At 48.3% G+C, this 23,320-nt stretch overlaps 1 protein-coding gene across 7 annotated transcripts; it reads left to right on the plus strand.

The window, feature by feature from the left end:
- Positions 1-8,603: 8,603 nt before the first annotated feature.
- Positions 8,604-22,275, plus strand: LOC148220258 (uncharacterized). Of its 7 annotated transcripts, XM_088155490.1 has the most exons (6): positions 8,611-8,743; positions 14,689-14,903; positions 15,991-16,056; positions 20,228-20,348; positions 21,186-21,520; positions 21,942-22,275. In XM_088155490.1, exons 2-5 carry the CDS (start codon positions 14,879-14,881, stop codon positions 21,517-21,519), a joined length of 546 nt encoding a protein of 181 aa, XP_088011616.1. In that variant the 5' UTR covers positions 8,611-8,743; positions 14,689-14,878; the 3' UTR covers position 21,520; positions 21,942-22,275. The 7 variants fall into 7 exon arrangements, 6 of the variants coding, with proteins under 6 accessions (XP_088011619.1, XP_088011616.1, XP_088011620.1 ...); XM_088155494.1 differs by lacking the exon at positions 14,689-14,903 and having other exon boundaries at positions 8,617-8,743; positions 15,967-16,128; XM_088155493.1 differs by lacking the exons at positions 14,689-14,903; positions 15,991-16,056 and having other exon boundaries at positions 8,604-8,743.
- Positions 22,276-23,320: the final 1,045 nt, after the last annotated feature.

Consider the following 23,320-nt stretch of genomic DNA (forward strand, 5'->3'; position numbering starts at 1 on the left):
CTTCTCTCTCCAGAAGTGAACAAAAAACGACTAAATTAGGAACTGACCGAAGTATTTGTTCTATGTTTGTTTTGTTGTTGTTATGAAGGTTGAGAGAGGGAAAAAAGGAGTGGTCTGAAAGAAATCTTATTCTAAATTTGTTTTTTTTTCCCTTCTCTTTGTTTGTGTAGTTAATAAATTTGTTTTTCATACTCTCTTAAGTTTTAGACCCTGTGGCTTTGACCCTTTGAGTTTTGACCTTTTCCTCCGGACTAGCTCAGCTGTTAGGGTGAAGACTCCGACATCCGCCACATGAACGTAAATAAAAGATAACAAAAGAGGCTCTTTCTCCCTGGGGAGGTTGCAGGGGTTTATTTCTTGTGGTTCCCCAGGAGCGTAAAAAGGGAAAAGGAGAAAGACAAGGCGAAAGAGGAAGGGAAAGAGGGCAAGGGGGAGAGAAAGAGAGCAAGGTCAGGGAGCACAGGTCTTTTCTAGGGTCTGAAAGGGGGGCGGGAAGAAATTGGATCTCGGCCAGCTAGGTATGGCCAGGAGCGGAGAGGGACCAGACCACAGGACATTGCAGGGGTCACGGAATCTACCACTTCCAATACATCTAGTGAGTTACAACATCTCCCTGTTTTTTGTTTAACAAAGTTGAAAGAAGGATATTAGGTTCATCTGGATTCAAATTATGATTTTACCCACCACCCTGTGAGTCCCCAGCCTTTGAACAGTTCATTGAACCAATCTTCAGATTCTTGCTTCACTTGTCCGATCAAGTTGTTCACGTTTCGGAGGGTAGCATGGATGTTAGGAGTTCTCGAGGTTAGGTTCATGCAGCAAAGTCCTTCAAACTCCTGGCACTCATGTCCATGCAGCAGTAGAAGAAAATCTATAGCAGCACGATTTTGGAGTGTCTATGCCAGGGTCACCCAGATGTTCTGACATGGCTGAGGGACAATTCATGCAGCTGCTAAACTGTTCAGTGTTAACAAGAAGACAACTTGGATGGGACTCATCATGGGATGAAGTGGAGGGAAGGTTTTCTCTAAAAGGAAAGACAAACATTATAAAACCTGTTAAAGGTCTCTGTCTGACGGAATGTCATCCTCTATGAGGATTTCCTTGCCTTTTTTCTGGCGGCGTCTTCTTTTTGAAGCCACAGCCACTTACACCTTGTTCCCCTCAGCTGGAGCAGGATGTTTGGGGACATACGGTTTCACCCACTTTTGGGGAATCCACCGAGGGCCTGAGGGAGTGGATACACACGCATAGCCACGCCCCCAGGTAACGAGCTCATAGGGACCCTTGGTTTCCCAGGTTTCTGGGTCCCTAATCAAGACTGGAGGATGTTGGGATAAATTGAGCTGTTTCCCACTGTTAAAGTGACATACCACAGGTGGACTCATGTTCTCAAATGAACAATTCAGGAAATTGATAGTAAACATGGCTTTGCAGAGCTTCTGCTGTGGAGACATCCACGCTGTTGAACTGCTCTGTTTAGCCAAGACCTGCTTGACCGTCTGATTGGCTCGCACTACTAAACCTTGGCCTGTGGGGGAGTGGGAGGTGCCAGTTTTACATTCCACTCCCCACTGCTGGACGAATTCTGGGAACTCCTCGGACTCATACGCTGGGCCCTGATCAATTTTGATTTCCCTAGGGATCCCCAACACTGAAAAGGCTTGCACTAGGTGTGGTTTTGCGTGCATTGCCCTTTCTCCCACATGAGCAGAGGCATAGACAGCGCCTGAATATGTGTCAATGCTTACATGAACATATTTGAGGCGACCAAAACTAGGAATGTGTGGGATGTCTGCCATACCTCACAACTGCCAAGACCTCGGGGGTTAACCCCCATGCCCATTGATGGCATGGTCTGGAGCTGACAGTTGGGACAGGTGGCCAAAAAGGCTCGAGCCTGGCTCTGTGTTAGCTGGAACTGACTCATCAGACCTGGCGCATTCTGATGATACTGCTGGTGGCTCAGCTTTGCCTGCTGGAAGATGTCAGGAAGGCATGCTTGTTCTGCTGGGGTTGCTTGTTCTGCTGAGGTTGCAAGGGAGTCTGCCTGACGGTTCCCTTCTGCAATTTCACCTGGCAAATCTGTGTGTGACCTCACATGCATCACATAGAACGGGTGTTCTCTATGAGAAATCAAATAAATTAGTTTAGAAAGCAACCTGAAAAGCTGCTCATTCTTGATGTTTCTGAGTACTGCCTGCTCCTCCCTGGACACTACTCCCACTACATAGGCTGAGTCTGTTACCAAGTTGATTAGCTCTGAGAACTTCTCAAAGGCTCTTATCACTGCTGCCAGTTCAGCTAACGGGTGTGATCCCTCCACAAACTCAGCATCAGCTTCCCAATGCTGAGTCTGGGGATTTCTCCAAGTCATCACTGACTTGAGAAAGTCCTGGATGCAACCATGAACACTGTGAGAGCTTTGAGTGGTCTCCGACTCCTCACGAGGAATGAGGTGGAATTCCTCATTAAACAGCTTGTGACATGGGGCATGGATTGATATTTGTCCTCTATAGCTGTCCTGGGATAATTGGAGACTGGCATTGCTCTGGAGCAAATGCTCAAACATCTCTTTAGTCAATCTCTCAGGAGAGTTCCTTCCCTCCTTAGAAAGTTTGACTGGGAGGTGAATACATGTGAAGTCACAACCAGCCAGTTCATACAGTCTCATCCTTGCTTTCCGAATCAGCTGAGCTATCAGCTCTTGTGGCTTAGTGATGGTTTTGGATCTTTGATGCGAGAGGCAGACCCACTCTATGATTAAGAGTGACTCTCTCTGCCCCTTGATCCATTGGAATATCAACCCGTGTCAGTGTGGCAGTTTTCCTAGGACAATGAATTTGAAGGGCAGCTCGGTCTGGTAACGATGAGCTTGCCTGTCTCCTAAAGCCTTCTGTACCTTTTCGATTGCTGTCTTTGCCTCTGGGGTCAATTCCCTGGGAGAAAGCAGCTCTCTCTCCCCCTTAAATAAATTGAAGAGAGGTTCTAGGTCCTCATTAGTGAGGCCTAGCCAGGGCCTAACCCAATTCAATGACCCACACAGGGAATGGAGATCTGCTAAGGTTTTTGGATTACAATTAATTTCCAATTTCTGCAGAACAATGGTCCGTGCAGTAATTTCCAAGCCCAGGTACTTCCAAGGTGGCATCCTTTGGACTTTGTCCTCCTGCAATTCAAATCCAGCAGAGGTTAAAAATTTAACCACTAGGTCAAGTGTGTCTTGGAGTAGAGAGTTATCGGGGGCACACACAAGCACTTCATCTATGAAGTGTAAGATGATGGCTTCCCTTCTCTGAGCATGCACCGGGGACAGCAATGAGGCCACATGCCACTGGCAGGTGGACGGACTACATTTCATGCCTTGCGGCAGAACTTTCCAGTGGTAGCGCTTCATTGGGGCTTCTCGATTGATGGTAGGAACCGAGAAGGCGAACCGTGGGGCATCCTCTGGGTGCAGGGGAATGTGGAAGAAACAGTCCTTGATGTCTAGAACAGCCAATTGCCAATCTCTGGGAAGCATTGTTGGAGAAGGCATCCCAGGTTGGAGAGACCCCATGTCCTCAATTACTTTGTTTATTCCCCGGAGGTTGTGGAGCAGCCTCCACTTGTCCTTTCCCGGCTTCTTTATTAGAAAGACCGGAAAATTCCACAGACTTGTGGTCTCTTCTATGTGGCCTTTAGCCAATTGCTCCTCCACAAGCTCTTCAAGCGCCTTGAGCTTCTCCTTACTCATCGTCCACTGTGCTACCCGCTTTGGAGTATCTTCTAGCCATTTCAATTTTTGGGTAGGGCGCTCTACAGTGGCCACCTCTAAAAATCCTGAGAAGTCTTAGGAATAATCAATTTCACTCCCCACTGGGACATGGTGTCTCTCCCCCATAGAGGGCATTTATTGTCTGTAACAAATAGATGGACACTAGCCAATTTTCCATCCTGCTCTTCGATTTGTACGAAGCTTTTTGATATTTTTGCCAATTTTACCCCTCTTACACCTTGGATTTTGCCCGCCACAGGTTGTGATTCCCAATGTGACGGCCACATCCTCTCGGATATGATAGTCACATCAGCACCTGTATCCGGTACTCCTTCCACATGGAGGTGGTCTGATCCACGGGTTAGGTTGCATGCCAGAGAAGGTTTTTCTTCACCCACCACTTCTGCCCAGTAGACTTCAGGTGATTTTCCATCTACTGGGACCTCCGCTGGAACAGGAATGGCCTGGGCAAGGATTTGTCCCTCAACCAGGTAATATGGTGGTAGAGGACATCATGCCAGGAGAATGAGGCCCGTTATTCTTCCCTTGATAGTCATGGGAGCTACCTCAATCTCTAGGGGTGTGTGTGCTGTGTGCCCAACAACAAAGTACTCACTGTCCAGTTTCATGTGGTTTATCGTCACATCCTGTGTGCTGTTAGGTAGGTCCAGTGTTATGACTGTCCAATCAGCTTACCTGAAATGAAAACCTTTGGTAGTCACGAGCCTAAAACGGCCTAGTGGCTTCCAAACCTTGTTAATTGATCATTTAATATTTTCATTGCCATGCATCCCCACACCCTCTATTCCATCCTCCCCCTTTTTTTTAAGAGAGAGTCGTTTGTTAGTGTGGAGCCCGCAATATTTATAGCCCAGCGTGCGATTGTGTTAATGGCAAGTACGCGCTGTAGATCTAGTTTTTTTGTTTGTTGGTCTTCTGTTTCTGGTTGTGTGGACAGTCCCTGGCAAAGTGTCCTGGCTGCTTGTACTGGAAGCAGATGATCTGCTGCAGCTGCCCTGGTGACATTGGTTGCTTCTTGGCGTCTGGTGTTACAGCTTCCGTGGCCTCTGGGTGTGCCAGTCCTGGATTTCTCTCGTGTCCACTGAGCAGTTCTGCTTTCCTGGCACAGGCTTCTATCATATGTGCTAAGCTAGGTGCTGGCTCCAGGGGAAGACTAAGAATAACCCTGTGGCAGGTTTCATTAGCATTCATCTGAGCCATCTCTTTAATCAATTCGGCTTGTACCACCGGATCAGACACCTGTCTTTCCACTTGCACATGAAGGCAATCTACAAACTGTAAGAAATTCTCAGAAGTAAACTGTTTAATGTTAACATAACTACCTTTGGCATCTACTGTTGGTAATTGATTAAAAGCCTTTTCTGCAACATTGCATGTTTTATCAGGGATAGACTTGGATAGTATTCTGGTTTGTTTTTCAGGGCAATGCCAATCCTTTTCCCCACATAGGTGTTCATATGTTACGTCATTATCATCAACATCTTTTGCATCATCTGAGCTTTGTAAAAGCTCTTGTAAACGCACTTTCAAAGATCTTTTCCACAGGCTTTCCCATAGATCATATTCTGAAGGAGTTAACAGTCATCGGAAAAGCTCCTTGATATCATTTGGAACTAGTTCGTTTGAGCTAAAGGTGGCTCTCATCATGCCTTTAAAGATTTCACTATTTCTGCCAAATTCTCTCTGTACTTTGCAAATTTCCTTTTTATCTTGATAGGACAAACGTTGATAACTTCTCCTACCGTGATAAACTACAGGAGCAACTGATGATACATACTCTTCTCCCAGGTCTTGACTTCCAGAGCTGGCCACCCCCACCCCCCCCACCCCCCCCCAGGGACCCCATCTGTCCCGCAGGGGCTATGAACTCCCACCCCCCCCACCCCCCCCCCCCCCCCAGGGACCCCATCTGTCCCGCAGGGGCTATGAACTGATCCCACCCCCATCCCCACCGGCACTGAACCCAGGAGGGGCTCCACTGCCCCCCCCCTCCTGCAGTAGCTTGGAGGGCAGGCATGTGAAACCGGAGCAGGGGTGTGGTGGTGGGATCCAGCATTGCAACGTGTGGGCGGGGTTGCAGTTTGCTGTCATGCAGGGCAGCGTCTTGGAGGGGGGAGGCGGAAAGGCAGCAGAGGGCAGGGATGGGTTATGGGAGGGGACAGGCTTAGGGGCAGGGAGCAGAGGGTAAAGGGGGTTGTGGGATGAAGGAGGAAACACGTGGCTGCTACCATATGGGACCCCCACCACTCGGTCTACCGCATGGCCAGAGCTATCTTGGACCTTGACCCCGACCCCTTCAGGCTTAGCCACGTGGCTGTTGCCCAGAAGGGAAGGGAAGTCACTTGTATAGTTTTCTGAACAGTGCTCAGAAGGAAAAATATTTGAGTGGGAAGGGTACAAGGAAGAATGGCTGACAATTTTCAAAAAATCATCAGAACCGGGATACTGGGGAGGACTCGGGCCCAGAGCAGCTACAGCTCTGATGGGTGCCCTGCGGTTCCCAGGGAGACCCGTGGGTCCCCTCCAGTTCCAGGTTATAGGGTTTTGGGGAAAGGGATGGTGAATCTGAGCTGTTTTGCTGCCGCTGCTGCCTGTTGTTTTCTGTCTGAATTAAAAGTTTCCAAATTTGTAAGAATATCGGGAGGAATACAGAGGCTGTTTCATCTCCATGTTCCACTTTTAAAGAAATAAATCCCCTATTTCAGCTCAAAATGAAATCGAATTTATATCTTGCAATTCAAGGTCCAATTTTTCAACAGACAGCCAGCTTGCAAAACGGGCTAGTCTTTTCTTAGATATTAAAACATTTCCTGAACTTAATATTTCCCTGAGTTGGGATCTTATACTCTTTTGTAGGGCAGATTGCTGTAAGCCCATGATGTTTAGTAACAATCTGCCACTATATCTACCCCACTACGGTTAAAACACAGGAAGAGAGTTAGTTGTTAAAATGTGCCAGGTACAGCATGGTTTTCAGGCTTTACTGGCTGCGGAGCTGATGTTAATTTCGCCATTTTTGTTGGAAAAACCCACGTTGTGCAGGCGCCCCTTTTGGGACCGATCCAGCCGAGCCGAGCAGCAAAAAGCCGCTAAAACCGCAAAAACCGTAAAAAGCCGCAAAAAACCACGTGCCGCCCCTTTGAAACCAATCAAAGCTGCCTGCCTGCCTCGCCACTCCTGAGGTGGCCGAGTCCAGCCTTCCCAGCCTGTGTGCCGCACCCGGCACAATGCATGAATCGCGTGCCCGCCGGGTTGCTAAGCTGCGCGCACCGTGCACACGCATGCACCGCTGCCTCTCCGGAGACCAGAGCCGTGCTGGCCAAATGCCACCAATGAGACCCCCCGCGGAGCTCAGGGAACCCACCAGGCCGCAAAAGGGGGCTTCGACTCACCCTTTATCTTGCAGGAATAGACTTCTGTGTAACTGTAGTGGGTCTCCGTCCAGAACCGACCTGCCTGGGCTCCTGACAGGCTCCCGGTTCGTCCTTAAAATCTTCGAACTGCGCAAAATGCAGCTCAAAGAAATTTAAGGTAGTTGGTCACCTCAAAAGGCTTATTGAATCCTGAAAATGGGAGTCAAAGCTGGTCGTGGGGTTCTCTGTAGAGACCAATCACATGAGCGCCAACTGTGGTTTTGACCCTTTGAGTCTTCACCCTTTCGTCCTGACTAGCTCAGCTGTTAGGGTGAAGACTCCCACATCCGCCACATGAACGTAAATAAAAGATAACAAAAGAGGCTCTTTCCCCCTGGGGAGGTTGCAGGGGTTTATTTCTTGTGGTTCCCCAGGAGCGAAAGGAGAGAAAAAGGGAAAGAGAGAGGGAAAGAGAGAAAGAGAGGGCAAAAGAGCGAGGGAAAGAGGGAAAAAGGGCAAGGTCAGGGGGCATAGGTCTTTTCTAGGGTCTGAAAGGGGGGGGCGGGAAGAAATTGGATCTCGGCCATCTAGGTATGGCCAGGAGGGGAGAGGGACCAGACCACAGGACATTGCAGGGGTCACGGAATCTACCATTTCCAATACATCTAGGGAGATGCAACAAGACCTGCCTTGCTTTTTGCTCCTAGTTCTGTCTCACAACAGAAAAATGAGTTTATTTAAATTGGCAAATCAAAACGAAGACACGTAGCTCTAAAAGGATTTGCCAATTAAAGGGTACATATTGGTTAGGTGTTGTCCCATTACTAACTGGGAAATCTTCAACTGTTTCCTCTCCTTGTTGCCAGTTTCCTGGTGCTGGTGAATACTTTGGCACAGAAATCAATGCAGCTGTTTCTATATCCCCACACCTTACTGCCTTTTGTTTTACCTCTAACTAGAAGGTTACCTGGTTTTTAATTGGGATGGCTTCTGTTTGGAGCATCGGTGGGTCTGGAGCTGCTGTTTGGAGCCTATTAGCTGCAGGGCTTGTATTCCATTCCTGGGTGTCTTGGCTGTTCCTCTGTATAGTGACTTCTTGGAGCTGTTCCATGTTTGGTTTCTGATGTGAAGGAACTGTGGGTGCTGTGGTTGCAGCATTAGTGCTGGAGCTGTTCTAGGGGGTTTGCTATCTCTCGGTCCCAAGGCACTTCCGGGTTTGTCCTGTGTCGCTCCTGGTGTGATGTCATCACTGCGTGCCTCTTCTTGTGGGTCTGTGGGGGTCTCCATGGTGATTCTGGGCAGAGACACGCCCTCTGGAGGCTGGGCTGGGGCCGAAGCTGGAGGTACCGCTCACCAAGGCGTGGTTGGAGCAGGAGGTGCGCCCCACCAGGGCAGAGCTTGGGGCAAAGGCGCGCCCCCCTCCCAGGGCTGGGCTTGGGGGGGAAGTAGGTCGCACGAGGGAGGCTGAGTTTCCTTTCTCCTTCCCATGACCACAAGGTCACCGCCATTTTGGGATTGTTCCCAGACGTCTCCCGCAGCAGTTTGGGGTGGATTTAAGGTCTCTGAGCTGGCAGCTGAGGAATTGCCGGCCAGTAAAGTCTCTCTGCATGGAGTAAGTACTTTTTCTTCCATGCTGTCGCTAGATAAATCAGCTTTTATCTCTTTTATCAAGTTTAAGATAGTTTTCCAAGGTTTTAAAGCTTTAATTGCATTTTTATCATTTTTTAAGGCAGCATTTAGTATTTCTTCTCCAATTTTAGTCCAATAGTCTATATCTAGTGCAATTTCAATTTTTAGTTCCAATCCTTTCTCTTTTGTCCATAGTATTAAATCAAAGAGTAATTCCTTTTCATATTCAATTTCCCACTCCTCTAAAAACTCTATCCATACCTGAATCACTGGGTGGTGTTTGCAGAAAAGATGCTTCCCATGATTTTCTTTTAGCTTTTCGGCTGAAGTTTTTATGTCTCTAGGACGGTCCTGGCTCTGGTCAGTTCTCCCCGCCTCTCTTTTTGGGCGTCTTCTCGTCTCTGGGATGTTTTCCTGATTCTGGACAGTGCTTCCCAGCCTCTCAGGCAGCTCCCGTCTCTTGGATGGCCCTGGCTTTTGGCCAGCACTTTCCCGCCTCTTGGGAATCTTCACATCTCTCGGACGGCACTGGCTCTTGGCCAGAATTCCCCGTCTCTAGGATGGCCTGTGTCCCCCGCTCACGGCGGTATGGCTATGTTGGGTCAAGTTGGGACTCACCAATTGTTGAGAGTGATGGCGCAGTGTCTGAGACAGAAGACCATACACTCTGTAATCCACGTGACAAAAAGCATTTATTCACTTCCGACCTCACTTTATATACCCCTTTCAATGTTCCCGGGTAAGCGCCTGTGATTGGTTCACAGATTAGGCTGCTCGGCTCTCTGACCAATAGCTCTCTGCAGCCAGGGCTGGAACTCATTGGATTAAATCCTTGTCTGTCTCCAATTCTGTCCTATCTCTGTTCTTTGGGGGCCTGTCTTATCAGGCCAGGCCGCTTCTCTTATCAGTGGTCAGATTAACTGCCCAGTACAAGCCAGCTTGCACTGTGACACCCAATCTCCAGGACGGATCTGGTGTACATCCACATCAAGGGGAGAAGTCTGGGGGAGGTACCCCTTTTTTCCTAAGATTTCCCAGTGTCCTTCCAATTGCCTCTAGGTATTTTTGGGTTGCTATTTCCCCTTCCGGGTAGTTCCCTGTACTGAAAGGAGTGATAAGGAAAGGAAGTCCTAACATAATTTCATACGGGGAAACCCCTATGTCTAACGGGGGTCTGGTTCTTATCCGCAAAAGGGCAAGAGGTAGGCACTTAAGCCAATTCATTTGTGTTTCAGAAATTAATTTTGTTAATAAATTTTTGAGAGTTTTATTCATTCTCTCTACTCTTCCTGAACTCTGGGGATGCCATGGGGTATGTAACCTCCATTTCATGCCCAGAGCCTTAATTACTTCATGTAAAGCTTGGGCGATGAAATGTGGACCTCGATTCAAATCAATATTATTTACTAGTCCATATCATGGAACTATTTCGTCTAAAATTATCTTTTCAACTACCTCTGCCATTTCCTTCCTGGTGGGGAATGCTTCCACCCAGTGGGTGAGATGGACTACCATTGCTAATAGATGTTTATATCCTTGTATGGGGGGCATTTCAGTCAAGTTCACTTGTATATTTTGAAATGGTCTTAAAGTTAACTCTCTTCCTCCAGGTGTTATTTTTCTCATAACCTTTTGGTCTACTTTTTGGCAGATGACACACCCTTTTGTGACTGCTTTTGCTTGATTATATACCCTGATACATATGTTCTCTCTTAAGAAGTGGTCACATAACCTTTGGATTCCCCAATGAGTTAATTCATGCATTTCTGATAATATTTTTCTGGCTAAAGCCCTGTTTAGGAACTTATGCCCATCAGATGTCAACCATTCCCCTTGTTCCCCCTGATGTAATCCTAGTTCTTTTATTTCCTTTAACTCCTTCTCACTAAATGTTGGTTTCATTTCTTCTTCCCCTTTACTTGGTGTTTCCTCTAGTCTCAAGATTTTTATTGCCTCTTTCGGGTCTAAAGCTACTTCTTTAGCCATCTGGTATGCTAATTGATTCCCTTTTATCTCTAAAGTGTCTCTCCTCTGATGTCCTTTAACATGCACTACTGCTATCTCTGCTAGTTTATATAGGGATTTGAGTATTAATTTTATCAACTCCTTATGTACCAAGTCCTTTCCTTTTGAATTTAAGTATCCCCGTTCTTCCCAAATCTTACCAAATGTATGAACAATCCCAAATGCATATTGTGAGTCTGTGTAGATAGTTCCTTTATCTTTCTCTAACAAATCTAACCCTCTTTTCAGTGCATAGATTTCACAACACTGAGCTGACCAGTTTGATGGCAACTTCCCCCTTTCTGCAACCTTCATGTCTGTCCCTTCCATAATTGCTTATCCTGACACCCTTTTTCCCTCTATTACTCTTGAGGACCCATCAGTGAACAAAATCCTTCCATATGGCAAAGGTGTATCTTCTAGATCTTCTCTTATTTTAGTTTGTAGGTTTATTAATTCAATACAATTATGTTCCAAATCAGTTAGGGGTTCCCCAGATAGGAATTGTGTGGGGTTTAGACTTTTGGAGGTATTAAATTCTAAATTGTCATTGTTCATTAGGATAATTTAATATTTTAATATTCGGGAATCCGTTAGCCACTGTTGGGCTCTGTGACTTAAGACTGTTTTAAGGTCATGTGGTGTGTGTATTCTGATTTTTCCCTGCAAGGTTAACTTTTGAGCTTCTTCTAATAGGAGAACTGTAGCAGAAATGGCTTGTAGGCAAGTTGGCCAACCTCTAGCTACTGGGTCTAGCAGTTTTGATAAAAATGCAACGGGCTTTTTACTTCCTCCCCATTCTTGGGTCAACACCCCATACGCTATTCCTTTCTCTGTGTTTACAAATAGCTTGAAGCCTTTCTTAAGGTCAGGCAAACTTAGTACAGGTGCTGAGGATAATTTGTTTTTTAAATCTTGTAATTGTTCTTCATCTTCTGCTGTCCACTTTACTGGCTCAGGGTTGACTAATTTGTCATAGAGAAATTTAACACTTTGAGTGTATTGGTCCAACCACAATTTACAATACCCAAACAAGCCTAAGAGCTTCCTTATGTCCTTTTTAGTTTTAGGGGCAAGGATGGATAAAAGGCCTGCAATTCTCTCAGGGCTTAATTTCTTACATTCTTTTCTGAAAATGTGGCCAAGATATTTAACTTCAGTTTCTACAAACTGTAATTTGTCCTGGGACACCTTTAAGCCCTTTTCACCTAAGAAATTTAAAAGCCGGATACTGGCCACTTTAACTTTGCTCTGTTCTTCTCCGGATATTAACAGATCATCTACGTTCTGTAAAACCTGTACATTTTCTCCAGGGGCAAATTGTTCTAGTAGGCCTTCTAAAGTTGCCTGAAAAGGTTTGGAGACTCCGTAAACCCCTGGGGTAAAGTTAGTTTTGTATTACTACCACGGGGAACAGATTCTTTTATTATTCTGACTATGAGGGATCAATAGTCTTTCATATTTCTCCTCCCCTCCTCATGGTTTGGGTCCCACCCAGGATCTACTAGAGGCATTTTGTTGTCTCCTGGGGGCCCTAATCTATTTTCCCTCTCCCAAATTCTCATACCGGATGCCTAAATCATCCTGACCTCTTCTGGACAGAATAGTATATTAAGAATAGAATTTAACTCTCCCCAAGTATAGATATTAGGCCCTAAAAACTGGTCTACTTGATTTGATATTCCTACTGGATCTTCTACTAAATTCCCTAGGTCCTTTTTAAATCCCCAAACCTCAGAGACTGTCAAAGGAGCGTTTACAAATCTGACTCCTCCAGCCATTGCACCCATAGGGACCTCTCTGAGGGGAAAGAGTCTTTCTGCCCTTGATGTTTTAGACCTGGTGTGGCAATAAGGTCCTTCTGCCCGGTCATCACCTCGGGAAGTGGATATATTGGAGGGTGTAGTGGTATTTGAAGATAACAAGTTTAATTCCCAATCTAGAGGAGGAGGAGGAAGGGTATTGGGCAACGGAGAGGAGATTAAATCTACTACGGGGGACACTGGGGATGGGGTTAAGGAAATAGGTGAAGGGACAACAGAGGGGGATGAAGGCATGGGCGGATTAGGGGAAGGTGTTAGGGCGGTGGACTGGATAGGTAAAGGAGTCAGGTTTTGGATAGAAACACTAAGAGCAGGTGATGACTGAATCACTGGTGGCTGAGGAATGGAGATTATGGGTTCTGAGGGGAAGGGAATCAAAGGTTTTGCAAGAGAGGTCAAAGGGGGGACTGAAGTTTTTGCAGAGTAAGTTGGGGGACGAACTTGGGGCATAACTGGGCAAGCTAGAAGAGGGACTTCAGGTACCGCTGGGTAGATAGGAGGGAGAGATGGTAGATATTCGAGGGGGTCCCATCCCTTGCTTGTTTCTTTTCCTCCCTCATTCCCCTTATCTTTTTCGTTTATTTGTAATTTATGTATCTTTGCACTATCACAGCCTGTGGCAATTTCCTGCCAACAGGTGGCATAGGCTAGCTGTTCAAGGTCGGGACAACTTTGAACTCTCAGGTATTGGCTTAGTTGTGAGCATATCCATTGGTCTTGGGTCCTGTACCAAGGCCAATCCCCTTGCAGTTGTAGTTTAGGCCAAATCTCTGTACAATAATGAACTAGTTTAATTCTATCTAGGCCTTTTGTGACTTCCAGAGTATCCCATTTGTCAAGCAGTTGTGCAAGAGGGCTATTAGGTAGAATATTCTTTATCTTTTTCTTGGAGGAGCTTGTTCTTTTACTACAGCACCCTCCCATCCCTTTAAACCCAAACTTTGACTAGCCTTTCTAAGCTTAAGGCCCAAACTTTCCCGTTGGGCCCTTGGGGCTTGTCCTAGTGACCAAACCTCCTACGTACCCCTGCGCCTTGCACCCATGGGACTCTGAGCACTCCTGTTCAACGCTGCCGGGGTCCCTAGCACTAGATCTACCTGAGGACCTCCCCTGCCTAGCCTCCCGCCGGGCTGGATATACCCACACCCCGGACTAAAAGCAGTCCTACATCTAGTGCCGTCTCCTTCCTGAGTTTTTCGTAGAGTAGGGAAGGAACAAAAAGACTCTCAGGGGTTACCTGGGGGTAACCTCTCTGTTACCAGGAGGCCACCCAAGCAGGGCCCGACCCCTTTGCCTTCCACTGGCCCGGCTTGGCCACCCTTCCCCAGAAGAGAGGCCTCGGCTAAAGGGATGTGTGTGTGTGTGTGTGTGTGTGTGTGTGTGTGTGATGCCTGCCTCGCCTGTCCTCACCCGATTCCCAGACTCCCCCCCGTGCTCTGGGCAGTGGGTTTACAGCCTCTCTTGCCTGGACCTGCGACAGCACACCACCTACAGCACGTCTGGTCCGACCCTGGGGACCAGGACCTTCCTGGACACTCAGCGCTGGCAGTACCTGGGGGTACCCTGTAAAAATGTGCATCGCTCACTCAACACCTAGGCTTCCGAGTGCCCAGAGTCACCTAGGTCACCCTCCTTAAGGGGGGGGCCTACCCTAAATGAGTGCGACTCACACTATGGGTTTTCCTCTGCACGCCCGGAGGGGGGAAACTTTCCCTATCCCCTAGGAGACACCTCAAGCATTCACTAGGCCTTGATAGACCTCTCTCGCCTCCCCCTGTTTCCGGCCGGCCCTCTCGCGAGAGTCTGGAACCGTGGTATGAAGGGTCCCACTCACTTCGAGGGTCCAGGCTACGATCTCCCATCTCATTCACACATCACTCGCTCGCCTCCTACTCCCACCACCGGCTATACTCACCGGCACTCCTCTGGTTTGTCATCCCAGGCTGATCTTCTGGTCCAAGTCACTGGCTGTCCTGGAGGTCCGAAGATGGGCGGCCATCCCATCTCTGGTCCTCTTCAGGTGCAGCAATCCGGGACGAGCTCCCAAATTGAAATAAATAAGGGCAAGGAGACCAGCTCCCGTTTAAATGCCTTTATTTAGAAATCAGCTCTGGATGGGAGCCTGACCGGTCACGTGCACCACTGCTGTTCCCGATGGATGATCCAGAGGAGGAGGAATTCAGCTTTGCTGTGCAGCAGAGCTGGGCCTTCTGTCCTCACAGGAGTCCCTCAGAAGACGCTGGTTGACTCGTAGTCTAGGGGTGTCATGTCGATTGGGTGCTGTTCAGGTCATGGTGACAAGGCAAGAGAGTCCTGGTTGGTGATTTCATCTTCTTCACTGTTTTTCTTACTTGGGAGTACCATTTTTAGTTTTTGATGTTATATTGGCTCGTTGTTTTTAGGGTTTTTTTATTACTGAGTTGTGTCCCATAAGCACTTACGGTTTTCTTATTTGCCAGGCACCATTTCAGGAGCAGCGAAGGTGTTACCCGAAGGGGAGGGAAAGGGCATAGGGGCAAGGCAATTCCAGGGAGTGGGAATCAGAACAGAACAACAGCAACAATTAACATAAAAACAGGGTGTTTTCCACAGTTAACAGAACATTAACAGAACAAACAGGAGCTTGTTCCTAACATAGAAGTGCTGGTGTTGTCTGGGGAGCTCTGGCCCCACTGTGTCAGCTTCCCCATTTCCTTTCGGGCAGTGTGTGTATGTGTTGTCAGTGTTGCCGCTTGCTGCCTTCTCCTGCCACCTGCTGCAGTCAGTGTTGGTGCTTCTATCTTGAGTCGGTGTCATGATTGGGGAGGGGGGCGTGTTATAAGTATATAACATGTTGTTGGCTTTTTGCAAATATTGGGATAAGTGATATATGTATAATGTTGAAATAGCTTTTCTGTATGAATATAGGTTTTTTTCTTTTCTTCTTTCTCTTCTAATAGCAAAAGTTAGACATAAGCTTTTTTGAGACAATATGCTTAAACTACCCCCTTAGTTAAGATAACAGCCCATGAACATGTGACCGGAACCCTGCAACTGACACAACAATTATCAACATTCACCAGCTACAAAAGGCCAGAACCACCACCCAAATTAATAAGTGATAAAAAAAAATTTAAAACCACAAGCCAAGAAACATGCATGCTTTAAAAAGGTGAACCCAAAGAGTGGCCTTGCTAAACGGTTCCCAGAAAAAGTTTGACTGACTATGCATGAAGGACTATGAATATGCAACAAGTTGATGTATTGTAAAACGTATTTAAAGGGGCGTTTCCGAAGCAGCGTGTGCTCTTGGCGGCATGCCAAGCACCCGGATGTTTTAACCCTTTGCTTTGTGTTTGTCTCCTATTGTCTTTTTATTAAACCTTTTTAATTTTACCAGGACATTGAAGCGCGTTTTTCACAGGCGGAAATCAGACTCCTCAGGCACCGAAATCTGCATCTCCAACCCCGTCAGTCCCGACTTGGTGTGGTGGGTGCAGAAAAGTGTTGCGAAAATCGCTCTGCAGCAGTTTAGGATTATGAAGTGCAGCTTCTCAAGCTGGTAATTGGAGACCTGTCCAAAGCAATCTCCTCCAGAGCCCTAAGAGAAACAAGAGAGCTCTGTGTGTCTGTTCCCTGTCTTTTAAAGGGACCTCGGACCTCTCCCTTCTGTGAACTGTGGTAATACACTCCAGTTCTGTTTCGTGGGTTGCCAAGTATTAAAGAGACAGTACAATATATTGCAGATGACATAGAGAAAATATGCAATATAATACACATTTTTGAGGTACCTAGGTCACCTGGGACACACACACACCTTTCACATGTAGGACTATTGAATAATATTGTCCAATTTAGCTTTAAATGTTTTCAAACTTATATTAAATGATGATAGCATTCTGACAAAGCTCCGTGAATACTATTGATGCTAATACTAAAATCCAGAAACAAAACAACACACTTTTGAGACAATATTAATATGGGAAGTAATATAAAACCTTGTGGCAGTGTATATTGCAGCTTTTCTAAAAGATGTAATTTGAAACCTAGCCAGTTTGTTAAGCAGGCAGGTACCTGAGTTAAAATCCCAGCTCATCTATTGGAACCTAAGTGCTGGTGTATCACTGGTTGAGGAAATGAGTGATGGAAATTGTAACCAATTACCTGTGTGTGCCCGGGAAAACTCAACCACCCTATTTAAGGGTGCTCATAAGGAATAAAGTTGCTTAAGTCTTGTTACATGGATGAGGAGTACTGGTGTCTTTGTCTTGGACCCAGCACCCCCCTGCCGGCCCAACCTATGTAACAAAAGCTGGTCTTTAATTGGAGGCATCCAGGGGCAAATATGGAAAAATGCCCACTTGACATGGGACCAGTACAGTTTTATAAGTTTAGCAAATTAGCATACTTGACAAGAATCCCCAATTAGAAGCACAGATAATGAGGTAATTCCCCCTTCTGGTCCAACCCTCTTCTGGAGCCCCTCCCTTTTGCTATTAGCTCTGTTTTGTGTATGAGAAAGTGTCTTGGGAGAATGACTCATCCTTGGTTCCCAGAAAAAGCAAGATTAGGATAGCGTCTTTCGAATGTGTTTTGTCTTTCTGTCTATCAGGGTAGGAAAAAAACTCGAGTTAGATAAGAACTATATAATTATATATCAGTAGTCCACAGAGCTACAAATATATATTAAGTATTGTCTTGGTTTGAAAGACAGGTATTTTTCTAAGAAAAGGCGAGAACCCCTTTCCTGAGATGCAGAGTGCAAACCCCTCCCTTTTAATTATTTTAGTTTCAAATCAGAGGCTGTCAGGCAGGAGATATGGGGATAGGAATAACAGTTGTTTACTGATATCTAACAAGGCAAAATAGCAGAAACAACAACAGCTATAAAAAATGATAACAGAACAGTATAGCTCAGTTCCAGTCCCTTTTGGCCACAGGCCCTCTCCCTCTGTGCTAAGTTACTGGTGGTGGGGGCAGGGCAGGTCCCGCACAGTTGAAGAGGGCTGGGTGGGGTGTAGTGGTTTTGATTCACCAATTTGAGATTTCCAGGCCAACACACCAATTATGTAGTAGGTTTACTGCTGGCCAAATGCCAATGCACCCACTAGGGATTATTTACTCATTTCCTGCTGAGAGATAGGATTAGGAGGAAGGCAAAACAGGCTCAAACTTTGAAGGGTATAAAGAAAAACCTTATTACTAGAAACTATAAGAAAAAATAATAAGAATCAGAATAAAACTTTCAGAGCACTTCTCCTCCCCCCACAACTTCTTTTCTTTCACACTGACAATGTACAGAAACAAATCAGTCAGTTTACCATGTCTAAAAATAGTCTTTCACCAATTTGCATAGGGAGAGGAGACTTCTCTTGAATCTATGGAGATTTTATCCACAAGAGACAGTTGTCTCATGGCTTTGATGTCACAGTGATCAGCCGCCCAGGAGAATGGAAATCTGATCACTGTGTAAAAGTCCCTTCCTTGACGGACAGTCTTCCCACAACTGTTATCGAGGACCATGTCAATTTATGGTGCACACTTTAAGGATTATAACAGTTCAAACAAAAGCTCTCTTCGTCTTTGAAAACAGAGGTCTTTCTTCTTCTCTTCCTTGGGGGGCATCAGGGATCTTCATCTCTCCTCTTTATTCACATTTCTCATGGGATTACAGCTATTTCAACATTTGCTCACTTTAGCACAAATGCCTTGGCTCATGTCTACAGTTAGAACATTTCATCCACCCTATAAGCATTTCTATGAGTTATAGGGTGTCTCGGTTTGAAAGACAGGTATGGTCTAAGGAAAGGCAAGAGCCCCTTTTCTGCGATGCAGAGTGCAACCCCCCTCCCTTTTAATTATTTTAGGTCCAATTCAGACGCCTTCAGGCAGGAGATATGGGGATAAGAATAACAGTTCTTTACTGGTATCTAACAAGGCAGAAAACAACAACAGGTATAAAAATTGGCAACAGAACAGAACAGTCTAGCTCCGCTCCAGTCCCTTCTGGCCGCAGGCCGTCTCCCTGCGCTCAGTTACCGGTGCTGTGGGGGCAGGGCAGGTCCCACGCAGTTGAAGAGGGCTGGAGTAATGGCGGTGGAGGCCCAGGGGTGAGAGCGGATGGGAAAGTGACTCCCCCTCCAGGTGTCGGTCGTGGTGCTCAGCAGAGTGTCCGGAGATAGTAGGGTGAGATGGGAGAGCAGCAGAGCGATGTCCAAAGGCAGGGAGCGTGGATCTCAGTGCTGGGATGGCAGGGGGAGATGCCAGACCGGAGCCCAGGCTGTCTTCCCACTCCAACGAGCCAAGCGAGAGAGAGTCCCCTGCTCCAGACCCCCGTCCCACCTTTCCTTTTCCGGTTCCCCTCCCCCTCCACCCACCCCCCTACGAGAGAACATTATCTGTCGTTTCAAGGTGTAGCCACAATTACTTAGCATAACAATGGGAGGAATTCCACAGAAAGAAAAGGGGAGCAATCCAACCCCCAACATAGGGAAACAAGAGTATCTTCTCCACAGCTTAAAAAAGAGAAATTTCAGTCCACAACTCTCCTCCTTCCCTCATCTAGGACCTGATTCTTCCTTTTGTCTGACTTCGGTGTTTTCATGCTGTTTCTGTGCGTATCTTCATCTTGGTCCTTTTCTTTCACTCAGGAGAGAGAACAAAGTGTCTGCAAGTCTCATTCTGGGCAGTGAAAGAGTTCATATCTTGCCTGAGGTCTGCAGATGTTCATGTGATCCCTTCCGGGCTGCAACCAGAAGCTATTTATGATATTGAGTCTTTTTGGCAGCTGCACTGGGCTGGACTAGGATCTTAGCAAGGGCCCAGCCATAAACGCTGATGTGTTGCTTGGTTGCATTCCATTCCAGGGAGAGGGAAGCCTTGCTCAGTCTTCCCCCGGGCTGCAGGGGCCACAGCGGGCAGGTCCAGCCTGAAGCCACTCCTGGGACCCCGCAGACCCCCTGGCTTGGGCAGGCAGGGCAGGGTTTTAATGTAGACTAGATGTTCAGCAGAGACACGGGTACCCTGCCCATGCTGGAGGGGGGACTGGGATCTTAGCAGCCGAGCAGGCCTCCCTTCCCCCTTTCTATGAAACGCAGGGGGCCCTGACAAAAAATAGGACCAAGTGGGCTTCCCGAGCCCTGCATCAGAGCCCACCCAGCTCTGTCCGGTCTGGCTCTGCCCAGCCCCACTAGGTCTGCAGGTCGTGCGGGGCCTGGCCCACAGAGAATAGGACTAGTTACCTTCTGAGAGGCCGGAAACAAAAGATAGGTTCCTGGTGTTTGTTCGTTTTAAAATGTGAATTTCACAGAGGCGTGTCCATCTCTTTCAGTGGTTTAACCATTTGTCAGTTCTCAAAACCAATCACTGATTGTTTTTTTGTCAGACATAGAGGAAGCTCTAGCTGCTCCTCTCAGAAAAAAATAACTTCCGTGGGTTGTCTTTAGTGCCAAGCCAGCAGAGGGGGGAGCCACAGAGGTGGCTTCTGTGAGAAGCTTCTAGAAGCTTCCACCATGTCCAGCAGAGCCAATCCCTGATGGCTCTGAAGATGGACATGCCGCTGACCAAGGCTGGGCCAATTAGACATGATGGTAATGCCTCTGTGATAACATATTTAAGAAGAAAATCAAAATGGAGTGGGGCACACTCAGTTTTAATTACAGCTAGAGAAGAGGAGGAGGTGAGAACATGTGAGGGAAACAACATGGACGCACCAAGGTCAGTGAAGAAGGAGGAGGAGGAGGAGGTGCTCCAGGCGCAGACCAGAGGAAGCATGAAGGGAAGGTGGTAAAACATTTTCGGGGACAGGAATGGGGACAGGGGAGACTCCGGGGGCTGGGGGTTGGAGGAAGCATCCTGGGGCATCATTAGGGGACGAGCCGTTGTGGGAAAATGCGGGGTTATGTGGGGAGGTGTTGAAATTTGTTTGTGTAACTTGAGGAGTACCAAAGCTAAGGGAGGCAGACTGTGCATGGCATGGGGGATGGGATAGAGAGGGGTGAAGGGCGGTTGCCAAGGGAATGGGGTTAGGGGCGGGGAAAATCGATGTGGGAGTGGCGTTTGGAGCTGTGTGAGCGGAGTGGGGCTGGGCTATAGAGGTGGGCGGGTCAGTGACATCTTGGGGTGTGGAAAACTGACTGTGTGAAGGGCGGGGTTTGAAAACTGTCAGCAAAGGTAGTTTCTCTAGTTACGTTATCAGTTGTTGGGGGGAGGGGTGGTGCTGGGGAGAAGGAGATAGCAGGGGTGTGGACACACACATTTAGAGAGCTAGGAAATTGCAGCTTGGCAATTCCTTTCAGGCCTGGATTTCTCCTGTCTCTCAGGTCCATTCCCAGGCTGACAAGCTGACTACAGCTTCAGTTGAGGGAGGCAGTCTCCCAGAGTGATAACTTGGTGAAAAACAGAAGGCAATTCATAATAAATATTAACACCTGGTGTCTTTCCCATGGGACATCCGGACATGCTGTCCCAGGGGATGTTTGTCCCAATCATCCAATGAACTACTGTCCTGTCCTAGCTGCACGTAACGCACTTTAAATACGGAATGTCCGTACAATAAAGTTGGCCTTTTTTCCCCAAAAAAGGTCCGTGTGTGTTGCTGTCCTTTCTCTCTCTTTGCAGCGCAGTAACCACATCTGGAGGTTCCACCGAGATCGTACCTGACGAAGATCGCGCCTGGACCGGACCACCGCAGGGGATCGCCACCGTCTCCGGGAGAGGAGCATCGGAAGCAGCGGGCCAGATCGGGGCGGCCCGGCACGAACCGCAAAGCAGTGCGGGGCTCCACGGAGCTGAGCTGCCAGGCACGGGACAGCGAAGGCATTGCGGAGCGCTGCGGACAGCTGCGGAGCCGTGCGGCGCACAGCGCCCGGCACCCAGCACCGAGGAGTCGGCGGAGCGGCACCGTGAGGAGACCGCACGGACCCATCGGCGAAACAGAAATCCAGACGGCTGAGGTACACTCTGGTTCCCCGTCCCCGGCTAAGCAATTAGTTGGGAAAGCAGTTAGATAATGGGGAACCGCTTAACTAAGCAAGAGGAATCTGTCCTTTTCCATTTGGAAAGGGGTCCTAGAAAATTTGGAAGCCCCGATTCCAGACAGAGATTTGATCGCAGTACTGGCATGGTGTTGGGGGTTGAATGCTTCCCTTTTCTTTCTGTGGAATTTTCTCCCATTGTTATGCTAAGTAGTTGTGGCTACACCTTAAAACGATAGATAATGTTCTCTCGTAGGGGGGTAAGTGGAGTGGGAGGGGGAGGGAACCGGAAAAGGAAAGGTGGGACGGGGGTCTGGAGCGGGGGACTCTCTCTCGCTTGGCTCGTGGAGTGGGAGGACAGCCCGGGGCTCCGGTCTGGCATCTCCCCCTGCCATCCCAGCACTGAGATCCACGCTCCCTGCCGTTGGACATCGCTCTGCTGCTCTCCCATCTCACCCTACTATCTCCGGACACCCTGCTGAGCACCACGACCGACACCGTGAGGGGGGAGTCATTTTCCCATCCCACTCACCCCTGGGCCTCCACCGCCATTACTCCAGCCCTCTTCAACTGCGTGGGACCTGCCCTGCCCCCACAGCACCGGTAACTGAGCGCAGGGAGACGGCCTGCGGCCAGAAGGGACTGGAGCTGAGCTATACTGTTCTGTTGTCAATTTTTATAGCTGTTGTTGTTTTTCTGCCTTGTTAGATATCAGTAAAGAACTGTTACCCTTATCCCCACATCTCCTGCCTGAAGGCCTCTGATTTGGACCTAAAATAATTAAAAGGGAGGGGGTTGCATTCTGCATCTCAGGAAGGGGGCTCTTGCCTTTCCTTAGACCATACCTGTCTTTCAAACCAAGACACATGGGCAAAACAACATGGGTTCTCCGACGATCCCAAAGAAGCCTTTTCCTCAGAATCATGGAGGCAGCTAGGGGAGCGTCTATGGGGTGCCCTGCTAGCCACAGATACTTCAGTATCCCCTTTGCTAACCACCTGGGGACTCATTAATCGAGTCATGATGGGGGATGCGCGGGAAATGGGGAATGTCCGAGGACCAGGAGATGGAAACCCCCCCCCCCCCCCCCCCCCCACGTGCCCTGCCTAGATGTTCCACGGGCAGGTATTCCCCACGAAAATCCTGTCCCCCTGCCAAACTACCCATCCCCAAGAGATTTCGCTCCGCCAGTGTATCCCTCCCCAAATCACTATATCCAGCCGAAATACTCCTCCCCCACATTTTTAGAGGGATTGGGTTCTGAAAGAGGGAGCGGGGCTGATCGTTCGGTTCCGTCTGGCTCACAGCCCCCAACCCCCCTCTTTTCGCAACGCACGGGGTCCGGACAGTCGGCACTCAGCCGGCTGTCTGACCGTCCCACGGCCCCCTCGCCAGCTGGACCAGCATGTTTGTCGACCATTTCGACAGATCTACTGGACCAGATCACAGCCCGGATCACAGAACGAGTTATGCAGACTGTGCCTGTAACACTGGAAAGATTTACAGCCACTCAGGCGGGCGCAGCGGCGGCAGCGCCCGGAATACCACAGGGTGGTGCGGGCGCGGGGCCGGGGGCGTCCGGAGATGGTTTCTTCCTGGCACCTGCGCCTGTGGGTGGTGCGGCGGCGAGCCCCCCCGGCGCGGCCCCCCCTCCCCCCCCGGCGTGCTCAGAGGCGGCTCCCCTGTCGCCTACGGGCCCCCCCGCGGGGGCGGAGCAGGCGGCGCCGGCCGCAGAGGTGGAGGCAGTGCTGCCCTCCCCCTCTTCGATGATGCTGCAGC

This window comes from Sturnus vulgaris, chromosome W, assembly GCF_052056855.1.
Source record: "Sturnus vulgaris isolate bStuVul1 chromosome W, bStuVul1.hap1, whole genome shotgun sequence".
Lineage (NCBI taxonomy): Eukaryota > Metazoa > Chordata > Aves > Passeriformes > Sturnidae > Sturnus > Sturnus vulgaris.